Below are 15804 nucleotides of genomic sequence, written 5' to 3' on the forward strand. Positions count from 1 at the left end.
CTGGATTGCAGCCATTCAAAGACCAAATATAACGTCCCAGAACCCTCCAGCTCACAGGTTAGTCTGCTCCAAGCATTTACACGAAGGTCAGTGTTTTTTAGTAGTTAATACGTCATTTTCATAACATAATTAGTGATATAGGTTACAAGCAAGTCTGGCGCTGAACAGAAATTGTCGCGCTATGCTCCTTTGTTTATTGTGCATAAATAGTGAATTGTCCTGACACAATATTGCGTTTCGCTTCTGTTATTATGGTACATTGACAAAAACATATACTTTTATTCACAGGATAAAACAGGTTTTTTGTATCACTAATTGCCCAGTACGATTACAGCATACAGCATTATTGTCACTGCTACATTTCTGTGACGCTACCAGAAATTATTTCCACTACTAATTAATTACCGTTGAGCTCAAAGGTCCTATTAATAAACGGTTAACGAATGTGTATTTATGACGACAATTTGTGAGACTGGTAAACTTATGATACGTATGATGGTCTTTCGTTCTACACGGTGCATTTCAAGGTCCTGCACCCATCCGTCGGTAAACTGTACCTGGGCTTGTTGCAGTGACCGGAAGTTACTAAACTTCATGAGTGTATGCACTCACTCCAAGAACCGTATGATTATAAATATGCATATAAATATGCTACGATGAGATAGCTGACTTCATCTAACTAGCAAATGTTTTCCAGGCTACGTTGGTGATACAGTTTTTTTTAATGTGTATGATATTTTTGTCATGCGATTTTAAAGCTGGTCCTACAACCGCATCCAAGAATAACATGCAGCTTATCTCAGAACTGTCGGTGAAAATTATTCTTGGAGCTAGGTTTAATTGAGCTGCATTTTAAAGAGGTGCAATTTCACAATTTGTGTATATTTTCTACGTTCACTTTTGTCATGTGTTGAGAAAAACACAGATTTAAAATTACATGGTCTAATATTTACATTTAGCATAACTGCAACATTATTTTTTCGTTGTTTTTTTTTTTTTAAAGACTCGAAAGGACTTGAAATTCAAAGTTTCAGACTTGTGACTTGACTCGGACTTTTACACCAGTGACTTGAGACTCGACTCTGACTTGCCTGACATTACTTGAGACTTGACTTGAGACTTGAGGATAAAGACTTGAGACTTACTTGAGACTTGCAAAACAATGACTTGGTCCCACCTCTGCTCATAACTGCTGCTGACATGCAACTGACTGATTAGATGTTTGAGTGAGAAGTTGAATAGGTCTACCTAACAAAGTGGCCTGTGAGTGTGTAATTTATGTGTATGCAAGAACTGTTTTTAACATGTCTACATTAAGGGTTTTTTTTTTATTATTTAGCTAGAAAACCAGACAGATCACTATATGATGTCAGATATTTTGTAGTATAGGTTTGTAACATTAACAGAAATAAACAACTGGTCATACCGTACCACATTATGCCACAGTAACTTATACTTTTTGTGTATTAAAATGTAAAACTGTGCATTTTATATTTATGAATTCAGACTTGTACTTTAAAAAGCATATTTGCAGAAATATGGTAAATTATTCAACTCCTTTGCAATCACAAACAAACATCGATTGAAGTGTAGGAGGTTCATTCTAATAGCAGCTGACAGATTTTTTTTTTAAATAAAATACTTCACACCCTTGTTTTTAAATCATAGCAATTCTTTATTGGTTGCTCTTAATCCGAAACTTGACATCAGCTGATTACAGAAGGAACAGGGGTAATATGTTGAAATGGTACACAGAACTGTACATAGAAAACACAATAAATTACTTCATAAAATAAAGAATTTAGTAGAAGTTAATATTGACCACCTCAATACCTAAAAAATAATTTAGAGCTACTGGACTTGTTTGGACAAACAAATGGCTCGTCACCTTTTCGGCAGTTGCCGTTTGGTTTCATCTTCAAATGCATCGTCATCCAGTACACTTTAGTAACTATGATGTTTCGGGGAACGAAAAAGTTTTGTAGTGCAGCAGGACAGAGCAAGGAAATTCAACCATTGTGTTTTGCTGATTAGCATCTGAAAACCCATCAACAAGAACAGATTATATGACTGCAGGTCCTGTTACGGTGTGTTCGTCTGACGACAGAAGCACATAAATTAACTTGTCTCCCGGGGCTAAGCATCTGTTTGTCAGGTCCACGCATTCAGCCCAAAAGTGCATTTTAGCTTGCCTCATTAAGTTAAGATACTTCACTTGAATTGTGTCATTGCTGAAATAATACACTGGTGGAATGGCAATCAGCAGGTTCCCCCTCTTTGTGCGGTCTCATTTATCGACTACTTTCTTAGGCACAGAAAAATGAACAAGGCACCTCTAGCATTTTGAAGCATTAAAACTGTTGAGAGCAGCAAATTACACACAGTAGCATCCAGGTCTCCTTTTTTTTTCCTGCACACTCAAGCAAATGGTTGTTAATGTGAAACAGGTCTTAATATGGAAATACAATTCATTCTCTTTTGACATTCATTATGTTCTTATGAAAATGTGCTTTTTCCCATAAATTAACGTATTCGTACATTCTGACACAGACCTCAGGGAAACTTCTCGAATGAGTGCGTTTGTGAGATGTGAGTCAAAGCAAATTTGTTTTCACTGTGGCAACAAATCAGCATGGGAAGAAAAAACCCTTCTCATTTCAATAAATAATGAGAGCTTTGCTGAACACAGAGGTAATATGATGTAAAACAAAAACGAGTTCAAGAAATAAATAAATAGAACATTCAAAGCTACATCTTAATCACCTTCTTTTGCCACCTGAGTACACCTTTAGGTTCCTCGGCTGTGCGCTGGGCAGTGGAATGTCGTTAAGTTTAAAGATAGGACAGTAAGCAGGGAAGCCGGCGCTAACGAGGGTGGTGGAAGAGATGGGCATCGGGGAAGCTGAGGCGGAGTCAGGAAGTGAGGAAGGGAAGATATTGCAGGAAGTGGTGGAGTGTTCCTCAGTCTGTCTGCCCTGAACTGTCTTCCCTGTCTCACCTGCTGCAGTCACGAAGAGAGCATCAACTAACACTGAGCTGCGCAAAGCCGATCAACTTCACTTCATCAGGGATCTCCGTGTCATCGCAGCTGGAAGCCTGCATGGGAAAGAAGACAGTCAGAGGATCATCAACAGAAGCAGGGAGCTGAAACTACTGAAACTGAGTTTAATATGGAACCAAATCTGAGACTCATTTTCAAAATGAGAAAAAAAATGACATAATATCCCTCACCGGATACAAGCTACGTTTTAAACTGGTAGTAATGGTTATTATTAAGAACTCGTCAGCTTCTTAATTATTTTTTGTCCACATAGCATGCAGTCATGTGGAAAATAATTTTTTCACAGAGCGCGATGCAAAAACTAAGGACACCCACACTGCTTCCATAGGAACTAAGAGGGTAAGTAGAAGCCAGGGGCTGTTAATCAAATTTACCTAATAAATAGAGCTTCAGTTTGCAGGTCTGAAACGTTCAGGTGTGCATTAACACAATGCCAAGGAGGAAAGATATCAGCAATGGTCTTAGGGAAGCAAGTGTGCCTACCCATTAATCTAGGAGTGATTATAAGGCCATTTCAAAGCAATTTGAAGCCCATCATTCTACAGTGAGAAAGATTTTTATGTCCCAGAAAACTCACCCCAAGGTCAGCAATGCTCAGAGAAACTGCAAAAACCCCATGAACTACATCTTACCTCAACAGACTTCAGTCAGCATGTTAAATGTTAAACTTCATGATAGCAAAATTAGAAAAACACTGAACAAGCATGGCCTCTTTGGAAGGGTTGTAAGGGAAAAAGCCCCTTCTCTCTAAAAAGAACATGGCAGCACAGTTTAGGTTTGCACATCTGAACAAACCGCTAGACTTTGGAACAACGTTGTTTGGACAGATGAGACGAGAGAGAGAAGATTGGCCATAATGGACGACCCCACGTTTGGCGAGTACATCAGCACAAACACCTCATACCAACAGTCAAGCACCGCGGAGGAGGGGTGATAATTTGGGTTCATTTTGCAGCCAATCATTGATTCGACCTCTGTACCAAAGAGTCAAAATTTATGCAGATAATTTATGGTGTGGGTGGCATTAAAGCAACTTTATGACTGAACTGAACAAGAGATCAGAATAGACTCATGAACTCACAACGACTGACTGTATTAATAACTGTGCCTCCATGGTGATTACACAACTGCAGAGCCCTCAGAGAGTGTATGGGTGGCTTTGCCAGATAAGGTGCAAATTGGTGGAGCCCATCGGGTGTTGGGTCACCAGTTTAAGCTCTCCATGAGGATGGTTGATTCATTTTCTCTGAGCAGTGATACAAATTACTATGCAAAATATATTAAAGTAATGCTTCAGTCAAGGACATCTGTGCAGCCTAAAATGGAGGTGACTGCAAATGACTGAGAAGAGACGGTTGCTAACCTTGTAGGTTAGCAAAGTTAGCATTAGTCATTCACTGGTGTGGGCTTTTCTCTAATAATTCAAGTTCTAAGCAGCAAAGTCACCAACATTGACATTTTCTACTCAGGAGGCAGGCTCCTGAGCTACTCTATTAAAATTCCTACCAACTATATATAAAAACTAACACCTGACAATGCTTAGCAATGAAATATAAAGTTTTCTTCCATAACACAGAAATTTTAAAGTTTCACGAACTTACAGAAAACACCTAATACAGCAGAATTTTCTCACTGCTTGTATCAGCAGTCATAAAAAAATCTTATTAGAATTACTGGCTTGTGCAAATGGTTGGTTATAATTATAAGAGTGAACAAGAAATATAAGCTAGTCACATCTGACCAATTCCTAATAGTCCTTGTTTTTTACAGGAACATTACGATATGAAATGTTAGGTTAACAAAGATGTTGTTAATCCCATTAATTAAAGTTTTCTGCCTAATGGCACACAAGTATTGCTCTCTTTAATAACATGTGTTTACCCACTATTTTGTGCAAAAATAGCTGCTGTAAAAACAATAGTCTATCAGTTATTATCATTGCTGTGGCTGCTGCATGATATCAGATTAAAGCAGTACTGCTAAGCAGTTTGTGTAGCTAGGGTAAACTATATCAGTGATGTGGACTCTGTTATTTACATATCATCTGGTGCGTTGTGTGTTTCATGGTTTGTCCAATTAAGGTAAGTCTCAAAGCTGCAGAGAATAAAATTATGTGTTAGTCTGTGGAAGGCTCTTTCGTGCTGCTACACAACAGTGCTCCTGAGGCCAGTAAACATATATATTGCAGCAGCTTGTCTCACCTCTGTTTTAGGCTGCACAGATCCCCTTTACTGAAGCAATATTTGAATTCATTCTGCATGTTAATTTGTGTCACTGCTCAGAGAAAATACATTTTCCTTTTTTTGAACCAGCCATCCTCGTGAAAAGCTTAACCTCGTGACCCAACATCCAATGTCCTTCACCAATTTGCACCTTATCTGAGAAAACCACCCATACACTCTCGGGCTCTGCAGTTGTGTAATCACCATGGAGGCACTGTTATTAAAACAGTCCGTTTTTGTGAGCTCATGAGTCTATTCTGATCTCTTGTTCAGTTCAGTCATAAAGCAGCTATAGTGCCACCCACACCATAAATTGTCTTCATAAAGTGTTATGAATTGTTCCCCTTGCAGGGGTAATTATTCTCACTCTCTGGGTTTTGTGACACCACCCTCGTAACTCGTAATTCGTTCAGAAAGGCGGAGTTGAGCTGCAGTGAGAATTTAGCACACGTGGAAATGAAAGCATGCCCATATATCTACATGGCATGCCCAGTACAGCCCTCACTCTGGCTCTCCAGAGATTTGTCCACCTGCTGATAAGGCAAATGGCAGAAAGGTCACACTGTAAAATACTGCAACCCAAAGCACAGATGTTGTTTACCCACAACTACACAAAGGTCAATAAAACATAATTTACATATTTTTTTGTCAAATACAAAGAAACTGGCATTATTTCCTTTCTTAATATCACATTCTAATATGTCACACTGCACAAAGGGACTTCTTAAAAGCACATATGGTGTATTCAGATAGCGCAACAAAGATGCACCGTCGTCAAAGAAAATAAAATCACCTAAAGACTCACAATAATCCACAATGTGAAGCGCACAAATAAAAAATCATTCTGATAAAAACAAATTGTGTTTGACTACTCAAATCATGACACTCCTCTCCACAGACAATACAGACTTGATACAAAATTTTATAGTAACCACAAAAGGGAAGATGTGGAGGTCGTATTTTCCTCATTAAGAACTCATTAATGTGGATTCGTTACACAACGGTAACAATACATCACAAAATAAAATCAATGCTGTATTGGATTTTTGTCACAATTGAGATAATAAAACAAAACCTAATGTAGTTATATTATTAAAGTTGAACTGATAAACATTGACTATTGATCTGTTAAGGCTGTTTTTATTTGCATTTGAATGTTTGTTTTTAGTACATCGTATATTTTGTTTTACAATGATGTTGCTATAATGCTATATATTGCCCATTGCACAATCCAGTACTTTACAGTACATATACATGCTCAGTGCTGCTCAGTAATTCAAACAGTCAATCACTTGGCAGCAATTAAATCTACTTAGACTGATGCATGTAAGCCTAAATGGTCAAGATGACCTGCTGATATTCAATCTGAGCATCAGAATCAGAGGAGAAAGGCAATTTAAGTGACTTTGCAGATGGTAAGCTTATCGGTATTTCAGAAACTGCAGATCTACTCAGATTTCCCTGCACAACCTTTTCCAGGATTTACAGAGAATGAGCCAAAGAAAAGAGAAAATATCCAGTGAGCGGCAATTCTCTGTCTTGTTGATGGTTCAGAGAAGAATGGCCAGACTGCTTCAAGCTGATAGGAAGGCAACAGTAACTCAAATAACCACCACAACCAAGGTATGTAAAAGAGCACCTCTGAACATGTCCGACCTCAAAGTAGAGGCGCTATAGTAGCAAGAGAGCACGCCTTGGTGTCACTCATGTTAGTTAAAATTACATAATAGAAAAGAAGACTAAAGAACGGTCTCAATTTCTGTTGAAACTTTCAGATGGTAGGGTGAGAATTTGGTGTGAACGATATAAAAGCAAAGACCAATCCTTCTATCAAGAGTTCAGGTTGGTGGTGATATATTGGTGTGGGCGATATTTTCATGAGCCCGTTAGTACCGACTGAGTGTCGTTTAAACGCCACAGCCTTACTATTGTTTCTGACCACGTCTTTATGACCACCTTCTGATGGCTGCTTCCAGCAGGATCATACACCATGCCACAAAGTTCAAATGATTTCAAATTGGTTTCTTGACATGACAATGAGCTCACTGTACTCAAATGGCCTCAAATAGTCACCAGATTTGAATCCACTACAGCATCGTTGGGATGTGGTGGAACGGGAGAGTCCTATCGTGGATTTGCAGCAGAAAAAAATGAATCAACTATGTGATGCCATCATGTCGATATGAAGAAAAGAAACTGGAGCCAGCACAGAACTAGCATGGTGTAGCTAACAAAGTGTGCAGAGTGTAAAATAAATGTGAAAATGTATGTTATATTTAGCCTGAATGAACTTTATCCCTATAACAAAATATCCAAACATTTCAAGTCCAGATTTAGAGAAAAAGGGTAAATAATTTTAATGTCTTCTGTAACATCAATCCTCTAACCTTCTCCTTCACTTCTTCTAAAATAATTTCTTAACATCATCAACTGAACATCTTTTAGTTTTACGCAGAGTTTATGTCTAATAACTCCAGTTCTCGCTAAAGCTTTCCCCAGCAAGCTCTTTATGGTTGGACATCACAAGCCAAGACAAAGCCAGGGCAGCTGTCATGAACCATCAATCATGTGGAAACTCACCAGCTTAAAGGTCAGTACTTTGTAGGTAATTGGGTCATCTACAATCTTTTGAAGGTTAGCAGCAACTGTAATAGAGGAAATAATTGTGTTCAGTAATAACAAACACGTTTTATACTGAGGAAATTTTAGGACAAGCTCCTGCTCCCACAATGAAAGAGCAGTCTAGTGTAAATATGAAGACTAGAAAACCAGTTTTAGTTATTCCAAGATCCAATTTAAATGTAATTCATCCTGGTAATAGGTTTTCTATTAACAAATTATTTCAAGATGATGTTTTCCAGTAAGCAGGCTATGTATTCAAACAACACAATTTATGAGAATAAAGAGGCACAGCATTACCAATAACAACGTCGTGCCCATTGACCAGTCCAGCTGAGAACAGTTCCTGGGAAACCCCATCAGCAGTGTCTTGTGAGAGAATAACATGACAAATATTGGACCTCATACATGCCACTTAGCAGGTGATTGTGTTAGAGACTGAATCAGATGCTGTCCAGAGCCCAGTGCCATTACCCATTATACAGAGAACAAGTCAGTCATCTAATGTGGTGATATTATCACATAGGGAACAGCATATTCCTAATTAATTGAGGCTGAGCTCTTACCTCGCCCAGGAGTAAATTCAAACCGGATGTCATTCAGCTCCTTTTTGGAGTTCCTGGAAAAAGAGACAAGGGGATGTGATTGCAGAGCAGTACCTGAAATGGTAGATTTAAATTTGTTGCAGAGCAGAGCGAAGACATGACCTGAGCAGCACAATGTTAGAAACAAGCAGGATGAAAGCAGAAATGAAAATGCCTCCAGTGATCTAAGAGAAGTGATCAAACAGTGAAGAGATAACTCCCCCCAGGTTTCAAGAGTAGACAGTTCAGAAGTAGAAACAGCAAGCAGAAAGTTAGAGCGCATCTCATCTTCTAGAATGACCGTCCTGCTATGAGCTGGGGTGAAACTGCAGCGAACGCAGTCATCGTTTCTTCACACTCTAGTTACAAGCAGTCCATTAGGAGAACATAACCTCATCAGGACACCTCCTTATATGAACCCACCTCGGAAAAACAAGACGACGACCTACCGGGGTCACAGATATACTAGTGTTCTGTTATTCTTATTCACTGCTTCTCGGGTAACAGTCATTTCATCTGTCTGTCGGGCTTTTCATACCATGTGCAAAATAAATAAATAAATGTGCTCTTCATGCAGTGGCCGTGCAGATCTGTATTTCACCCTCCCCATTTGTGTCGTCATTTGTAACGACTGCAGCGATTGTGTTAAAACCATATTTGCCCCCCCATCAAACAATATTTAGTTTACTAAGGAGAGCTGCAAACTAATAACCCAAAGCCTGCAAGGCACTTCACACAGACGCAACTGCACCGTTTTATGCATATTTAACAAGCCTCGCTCTCTGCATGTCAAAAACCAAACACACCCTCCCAATTTTTTCAGCTTTTTAAGCCGAAAATTGTCTCTCTCTCCCTGTGTGATGTCAGTGTCACTGCTGCTCTGCAACACTCTGTTTCATCCACTCCACCAATTTCTCTGCATATCATATTTCACTATATTCCTCTTCTGTAAGTCACAAGCGCTTGCTGGTCACGAATGATGTCTGTTTGTCTCTACCTTTGTGCAGTACATACTATGAGTTTTTTTTCTCATTTAAAAAAACCTAACGAGAGTGGTAAGAGTCAAATGAAAAAAGTGAACTTGTGGGCTGCAGAATCAAAACAATGACGTGATGTTAAAACACTGCAAGCAGGGAAAACTTCTTTCTCATAATCACAGTGATAGCAAAACCCCCCACTTTAGCAGCCTACACAATTAAAGGTGTCAATAAATGATGCTAATCACACTGAGGCAGTTTGCATAATAACAGCGAATGAACAGCCTAGGAAAAGCAGCAGCTATTACATAAAATTATTAATTTATTAATGTGTTTCTTTGTTAGAAGCTAAATTACCAAAATCTTCCTTAGAAGCATAATTTGGTGAAAGTAGGACAGTCGCATAATACGAATCATCTCTTCCTTATCAGGTTTTAAAATTCTGTAAATACAACCTCAGATGAATTACAGGACACAACATTTTTCACTGTGGCCTTATTTATCTAACACAAATTAACCCAAGATTTAGAAGCAGTTTGTGAAAAACTAAGAGGGAGACTAACAGCCATGTCGGGATAAACAAATGCACTTAATTGATCATCAGCAAATATGAACACCGCTATACAAGCAGACGTTTTGCCTCTTCATTGATGTGGAGCATTCAGGTGTCCCAGGAATCTTCCCCCCAGTGGATTGTGCAATGCTCACAGAATATGCAAAAATCCCAAGAGCTACATCTCAGTTTCTACAGGCCTCATGTAACTTGTTAAAAGTTAATGCTCATGACAGTAAAATTAGAAAAAAGACTGAATTTGTCTCTAAAAATAGCATGCCAGGACAGCTTAGGTTTGCAAAACTGCATCTGAGCAAAGCACAAGATTTCTTGAAAAAATGTCCTTTGGACTGATCAAACCAAAGGGAAGATGTTTAGCCATAATGCACAGCGTCATAGAGAGAAACCCAAACACAGAATATCAGCAAAAAACCCTCATACCAGCACGGTGGCAGGGGAGTGTTGATTTGGGTTCGTTTTGCAGACGAGGGATCTGGGGACTTTGCAATCACTGAGTTAAAGCTTGGCTGAAACTAGAAATTCAACAGATTCCAAGCACAGCAGAAAATCTACAACAGAGCAGCTTAAAAAGAACAGGACGAAGGTGTTTCCATGATCCAGTCAAAGCCCAAACCTCAGCTCAACTGAAATACTGTAGTTCAGCGGTCCCCAACCTTTTTTGCGCCGACAATATTTTCACAGACCGGCCTTTAAGGTGTCGCAGAAAAATACAACAAAATAAAACTAGTACCGGTACCGAAAAAAAGAAGATTTATTCGTAACACACGTGAAAAGACCCAGGAAAACCAAGTTAATGAAAAAAACGATAACAAAATAACGCTAAAAACCGCTAAAAGCCCTGAAAACCATACATTTCACACCCAAGTCTCAACTCTCGCGGCCCAGTACCGGGCCCGGGGGTTGGGGACCGCTGCTGTAGTTGACTGTTGAGAGAGCTGTACGTAAACAAATGCCAGCAAACCTCAATGTTTGTAAAGGGTAGTGGGATAAAATTCCTCATCAACAGTATTAGAAACTGAAGTTGTTGCTGCTAAAGCAACTGAATCATAGGATGCATTTAGTTTTTTGCAAACTGCTTCTGTAGTTTGTCTTAGTGTAATCTGTCATGTGTTGTTGTTCATCTGAGGTTGTATTTACTCAATTTTAAGACTATTTACTTAATGACTATTATATCCTGATATGTAAAACCTTAGAACTTTGAAACTTTGAAATTTGCAGAAAACCTTTGTATTTCCTAATTTATGCATGATCACAGTTTAACATATGTCTGTGATTCTTGTAAATGTAAATACATATATTATATTAGAGAATACAGTTCTAAAATACAACTATAATTTTGAGGAAGTATAGCCTCAACTGTAGACTGTAGTAAAATGTAAACAAACATCCAGCTAGTTTGACTGCATTGATAAAATGTGCCTTTCAGCCTCTTGCAGCATCAGCTTGCATTCATTTGCATCCCATGCATTAGAAATCTGTCTTTAAAATGCATTTGTGACATGGGAGCGGCTCTCTTCTGATAAAGGCACGGCCTGACAGCACTACCTCTCAAAACAACTGCATGTAGGGGAAGATTAATATGGTATGTAGTCTGGTTTAATAACTCAGCCAGCTAGTCCACAACCCCGATTTTAGATTAGATCAGAGCCATAAGTCAACACACACACACAAACAGGTCAAGACATATCCATAATGAGTTTGTTTGTGGCAAGAGCATAAGAAATGGGGAGAGTCAGGATTTACTAGCACTTAACTGTGAGTCAGATTAACTTTTTTAAAAACATTTTGCTGTTGAAAAAGAAAAAAAATTCTGGTGGAGCAGATGGATGTAAGCATCTCTTTTCCCAGGGTGGAAGCTGAGAGTGTACATTGCCAAGGCTGATGAGGGAACGTGTATTTCAGATGATTATAAACATGCCCAAAAAAAATCGGACTTAAATCTGCTTCCTCTGTAGAAAGCCCGCGGAGAGTGTTTAGAAAATGTTCTGTCTACTGACTCCACCTGGATCATTCGGGATTATCCCTGTATAGCAGACTGAGGATGGAGATACCCCTCTGAAGATTCACACAGTAAAGTTTGCATTTCATCAACAACACTTTTATGTGACAACACTGTGAGCTAAGTTACACACGTGACTGTAAAAAAACAAAAAGAACAAGTGAGAGTACCCATTTCTTCCCAAAAAAAAACAACATACCTGAGGTACAATCATAACATGCACGGACTGCTTATCCACTAATAAGTAGATCATATTGTTTTAATGAACATTTTATTTTACATAATGGAGACAGGCAGAGAAATCTCCGGTGCAATCCATTAAAAATGTCTTCAGGTTTCACCAGTGCACTGCAGCATTGTCGGCTGTCGCTGAGGTTTCTGATAATGAAGCCAGCTGGAATTTTTAGATAAGAAAATGCAAATGTAACGCACGCCATGAAGCCATGGCCAACAAACAAAAGTCCCACTATGCTGAAAGTAAATCATTTTTACAGAACAGATAAACTAAATTTTGTAGGAAACTGACTCTTTGAGGAAAGATTGCATATTAATAGAAGAAGAAAGAGGACAAACGAGGAAGTAGTTCAGTTAAATTCATTGAAATGATTATCTGAATTTGTAAATTGTCCTTTAAAAATCATCTAATCTTTTAATATTTATTAAGCTACAACAGGGGTGTCAAACATCAAGCCCACTGTATGGCTTTGGAAAAAAAACTAATTTTTCTTCCAAATTTATGGACTAAAAAAACTGTATTTTCAACAGTAAACGTCGCCAAAGACACCACAGTAAGTAATAGATTAAACAAAATAAAAACTAAATATACTTTTATTGTTAGTATTCCATTAAAATAACAGAAAAAAATATTATTTTGGGTTTTTTTTTTTTTACAAATCACTATAAAGGTTTTAGCTGTTGTTTGAGCTACAGTTCAAACTGTATTTTTTATTTTTAATTTTTAAATTACACAACAAGCTGCCAGTACTTCCTTGAAATAATAATTCTTAATGTGTAGGCCTGTCCACGCTCAGAGTAGGGTAACAGCAATACCCTGTAAGCCTTTTAACTGCTAAGGTGTAAAAACTGAGACATAAGGCAATTAACAATTAAGAGGTTTCTCAATAGTTTTACTGGTCCAACCAACTTGAGATCAAATTGAGGCACACTGCAAAACGAATTTGATACCTCTGAACTACAGTAAGCTAGTCTTTATGTCAGCACACGCCAGCTGAATAGTTCAACTTATTGTATTTTCCAAAAAAAAAAAAAACACAAATTACAATTGTGGAGAATATGGCTTCTAATAGTTAAAGACTTTTCAATGAAAACGAGTGAACGCTTTAGAAACACTGATTCACAGAACTGCGGTTCCATATGTAACAAACCCAACAAACCAATTTTCTTGACTAAACAAGATGTGGCTAACTTGTGAAATTGGTAACCAGATTTATCTATCATTAGTAAATTATGATTTCATAATGTGTGTTAGATTAGTCAAGTTGAAGCTATGACCCCTAAAATACACAGAGTATGCCTTTAATGTTCCAGCTCTGACACTGTTTTGTTCCATCCTTGGCTCTATTTCAAACCAGGAGCATTTATGTTGAACATTGACTGGTTTCTCTATGCTATTTCCTTGTCTTAGCTCCAATCCAATGCATTTGTGTCCATATTTGCCTGTATGTATAGTTATGCAGACCATCATCTACATATTGTAGGTGTTAGCTATAACCAGGGGCAATGTCACAAATAACGGCTCTGCAGGCTACTCTTGTTTGTGCTGTTGTTGGTCCTTTAGCTATTCATGGAAAAAAAAAAACAAAGTTCTTGCAAAGAGCTGAAGCAAAACTAGTGTTAGAAACAATTCTAGTTTCCATTACAGACGCTTTCTGTGCTCTTCATGCTGAAGTTATTAGGTCAATGGTGCACTGCCTTGCACATGAAACATTTGTTTAAGTTAAATTAATCTCAAAAGGGTTACAAATCTGCATGCAATCCATGAGCTATTCAGTGCATTTAGAAAAAAATATCAGAACACAGAAACACAAAGGATGCTCAGGTGTCCCAGTTTTCCACTTGCAATTAAATATAGCTTCATGTATCTTTTTGTGAATTTGTGATTCTATGTCAAGTTATCAGCATTAGAAGCGACACGTGCACTTGATGATATGCGACTGTCAGGTGATACGTGCATATTTAACCATCTGTAAGTGAAATATCACAAATATTTTTAGATACTTGTAGAAGAGTGAAAATGATCAGATTTGAGAAACTGAATTTAAGAGGCTTTGTGTAAATTATGATTATTTATTTAATTTTTGATGTATTTTTAAAAATATATCTACATGTCTTCTATTTACTGTGTACATGTGTGGACTGAAGCATGCATTTGTAAGTACTCAAAATTATCCACAGACACTTGTACACATTTGTAAATCTTAGTTTATGCTTGTGGATCTTATCATACACATTTGTGAACCTATTGAGACAAATTTGACTCCACGGGTTTGAGACACAAACACAGCCTTGCAACTGTGCCAAATCACATATACAAATCTATGAGCTGCAGCGACCCTTTGGGAAAGGAAAGATATTTTTTTTGCAGTTCTCCTATTCCCGGTGAACTCAACTGTTGTAGCCCAATTTCCAACAAATCAACATTCGACCTGTGCACACTGTCATCCACATCAAGCTACGTGCTGTTGGTTTTTTGAAGGACTGAAAACAAGTTCATTTGCATAGGCTGCATAAACCTTTATGCAGGAAAACACCTTCACAAATGGACATAAATGCAGTACCATAAATCCTGCATCTGTTTCACCCTGACAAACACAGGGCACTTGCAGTAAAAATAATGTTTCCTGCGTTGACAAGTACAGAGAAATGCTGCAGTAAAGCAGGAACTAATAAAATCCTGCTCTACTGCCTAATAAAATCAATTTTGAGGAATGAAAGGATTTCTTTCATGTCAAAAAAGGGTTAAAATGTGTAATTTTGGTTAAAAGATGTTTTTATTGGCTGGTGATGGCAGGAGAAAGACTTTAATTAACTATAAATAGTAGTCAGTCTATCAAGGAAATTTTTCTTTATACCAAATTGCAAAGTTTCTTATGACAAACTCTTCAGGAAATTAATTGTGAACTTGGCTATTAACAGCTCATTTTGTTATTAATGAGTCTGTCATTTATAAGTAAAAAGAAAAGTAAAAATGTGAATCCAGAGTAACCGCTTCATATTTTGTCTCAACAACATCTAAAACACAAAAACATATAATTAACCAGAACTGGTGAGAAATCATGGCCTTATTAATGTGCCAGCGACTTCCACTACTAGCAGCTTGCCTGTGCAGATGGTGAGGTGGATAAATCTTCCAAATGTTAGCGAGACAGAAAGGTTTATTTGCTTCACAAACAACTGTCAAGAAGCTCGCAAGCAATAAACCCATATCTCCAGGCTTAGTCTGACAGAAGCACACACACTACATTTATGTTTCTCTGAAATTTAATATCAAGATGATATTTCAGAAGCTAAGGTGACATTTGTCAACTTCTAGCTACCTTTTATAAACAAGAGTCTTAAGAAAACACAAGGAAATGTCACCTCTTGGCTAAATCAATTTGCATCTGTTCTATTTTGGCTTTTTAAGCTCCAGTGACATTGCACCAAAAGTGTTTCCCCTTTAAACTGCTGACATTGCTATTCTCAGGAGTTCTCAATGACACTGCAAAAAAAGAAAAAAGAAAACCCAGAAAGAGTGAACCAATCACA

The 15804-nt window shown here is 37.9% G+C and overlaps 2 protein-coding genes across 4 annotated transcripts in view; one reads left to right on the top strand and one right to left on the bottom strand.

Annotated features, from left to right (window-relative positions):
- cers6 (ceramide synthase 6) overlaps positions 1-15804 on the top strand; it is a 57467-nt gene continuing 41663 nt past the window's right edge. The window contains exons 1-2 of one of the 2 annotated variants that reach the window (XM_082507550.1): positions 1-86; positions 6763-6906. The gene's annotated coding sequence lies outside the window, so the exon portion shown is untranslated. Of the gene's footprint in view, positions 87-3106; positions 3401-6762; positions 6907-15804 lie in introns of those variants that run through there. The other variant, XM_082507552.1, reaches the window with a different exon arrangement.
- Positions 2302-15804, bottom strand: part of stk39 (serine threonine kinase 39) — a 32182-nt gene continuing 18679 nt past the window's right edge. For both annotated transcript variants that reach the window (XM_082507548.1, XM_082507547.1), the window contains 4 exons: positions 8469-8521; positions 8203-8271; positions 7864-7928; positions 2302-3096 (listed from right to left, as the gene is read on the bottom strand). In XM_082507548.1, the coding sequence (XP_082363674.1) occupies positions 3022-3096; positions 7864-7928; positions 8203-8271; positions 8469-8521 (262 nt within the window). In that variant the 3' untranslated portion in view covers positions 2302-3021. The remainder of the gene's footprint in view (positions 3097-7863; positions 7929-8202; positions 8272-8468; positions 8522-15804) is intronic.

The sequence above is a fragment of the Aulonocara stuartgranti genome, assembly GCF_965226115.1.
Source record: "Aulonocara stuartgranti genome assembly, chromosome: 16".
Classification (NCBI taxonomy): domain Eukaryota; kingdom Metazoa; phylum Chordata; class Actinopteri; order Cichliformes; family Cichlidae; genus Aulonocara; species Aulonocara stuartgranti.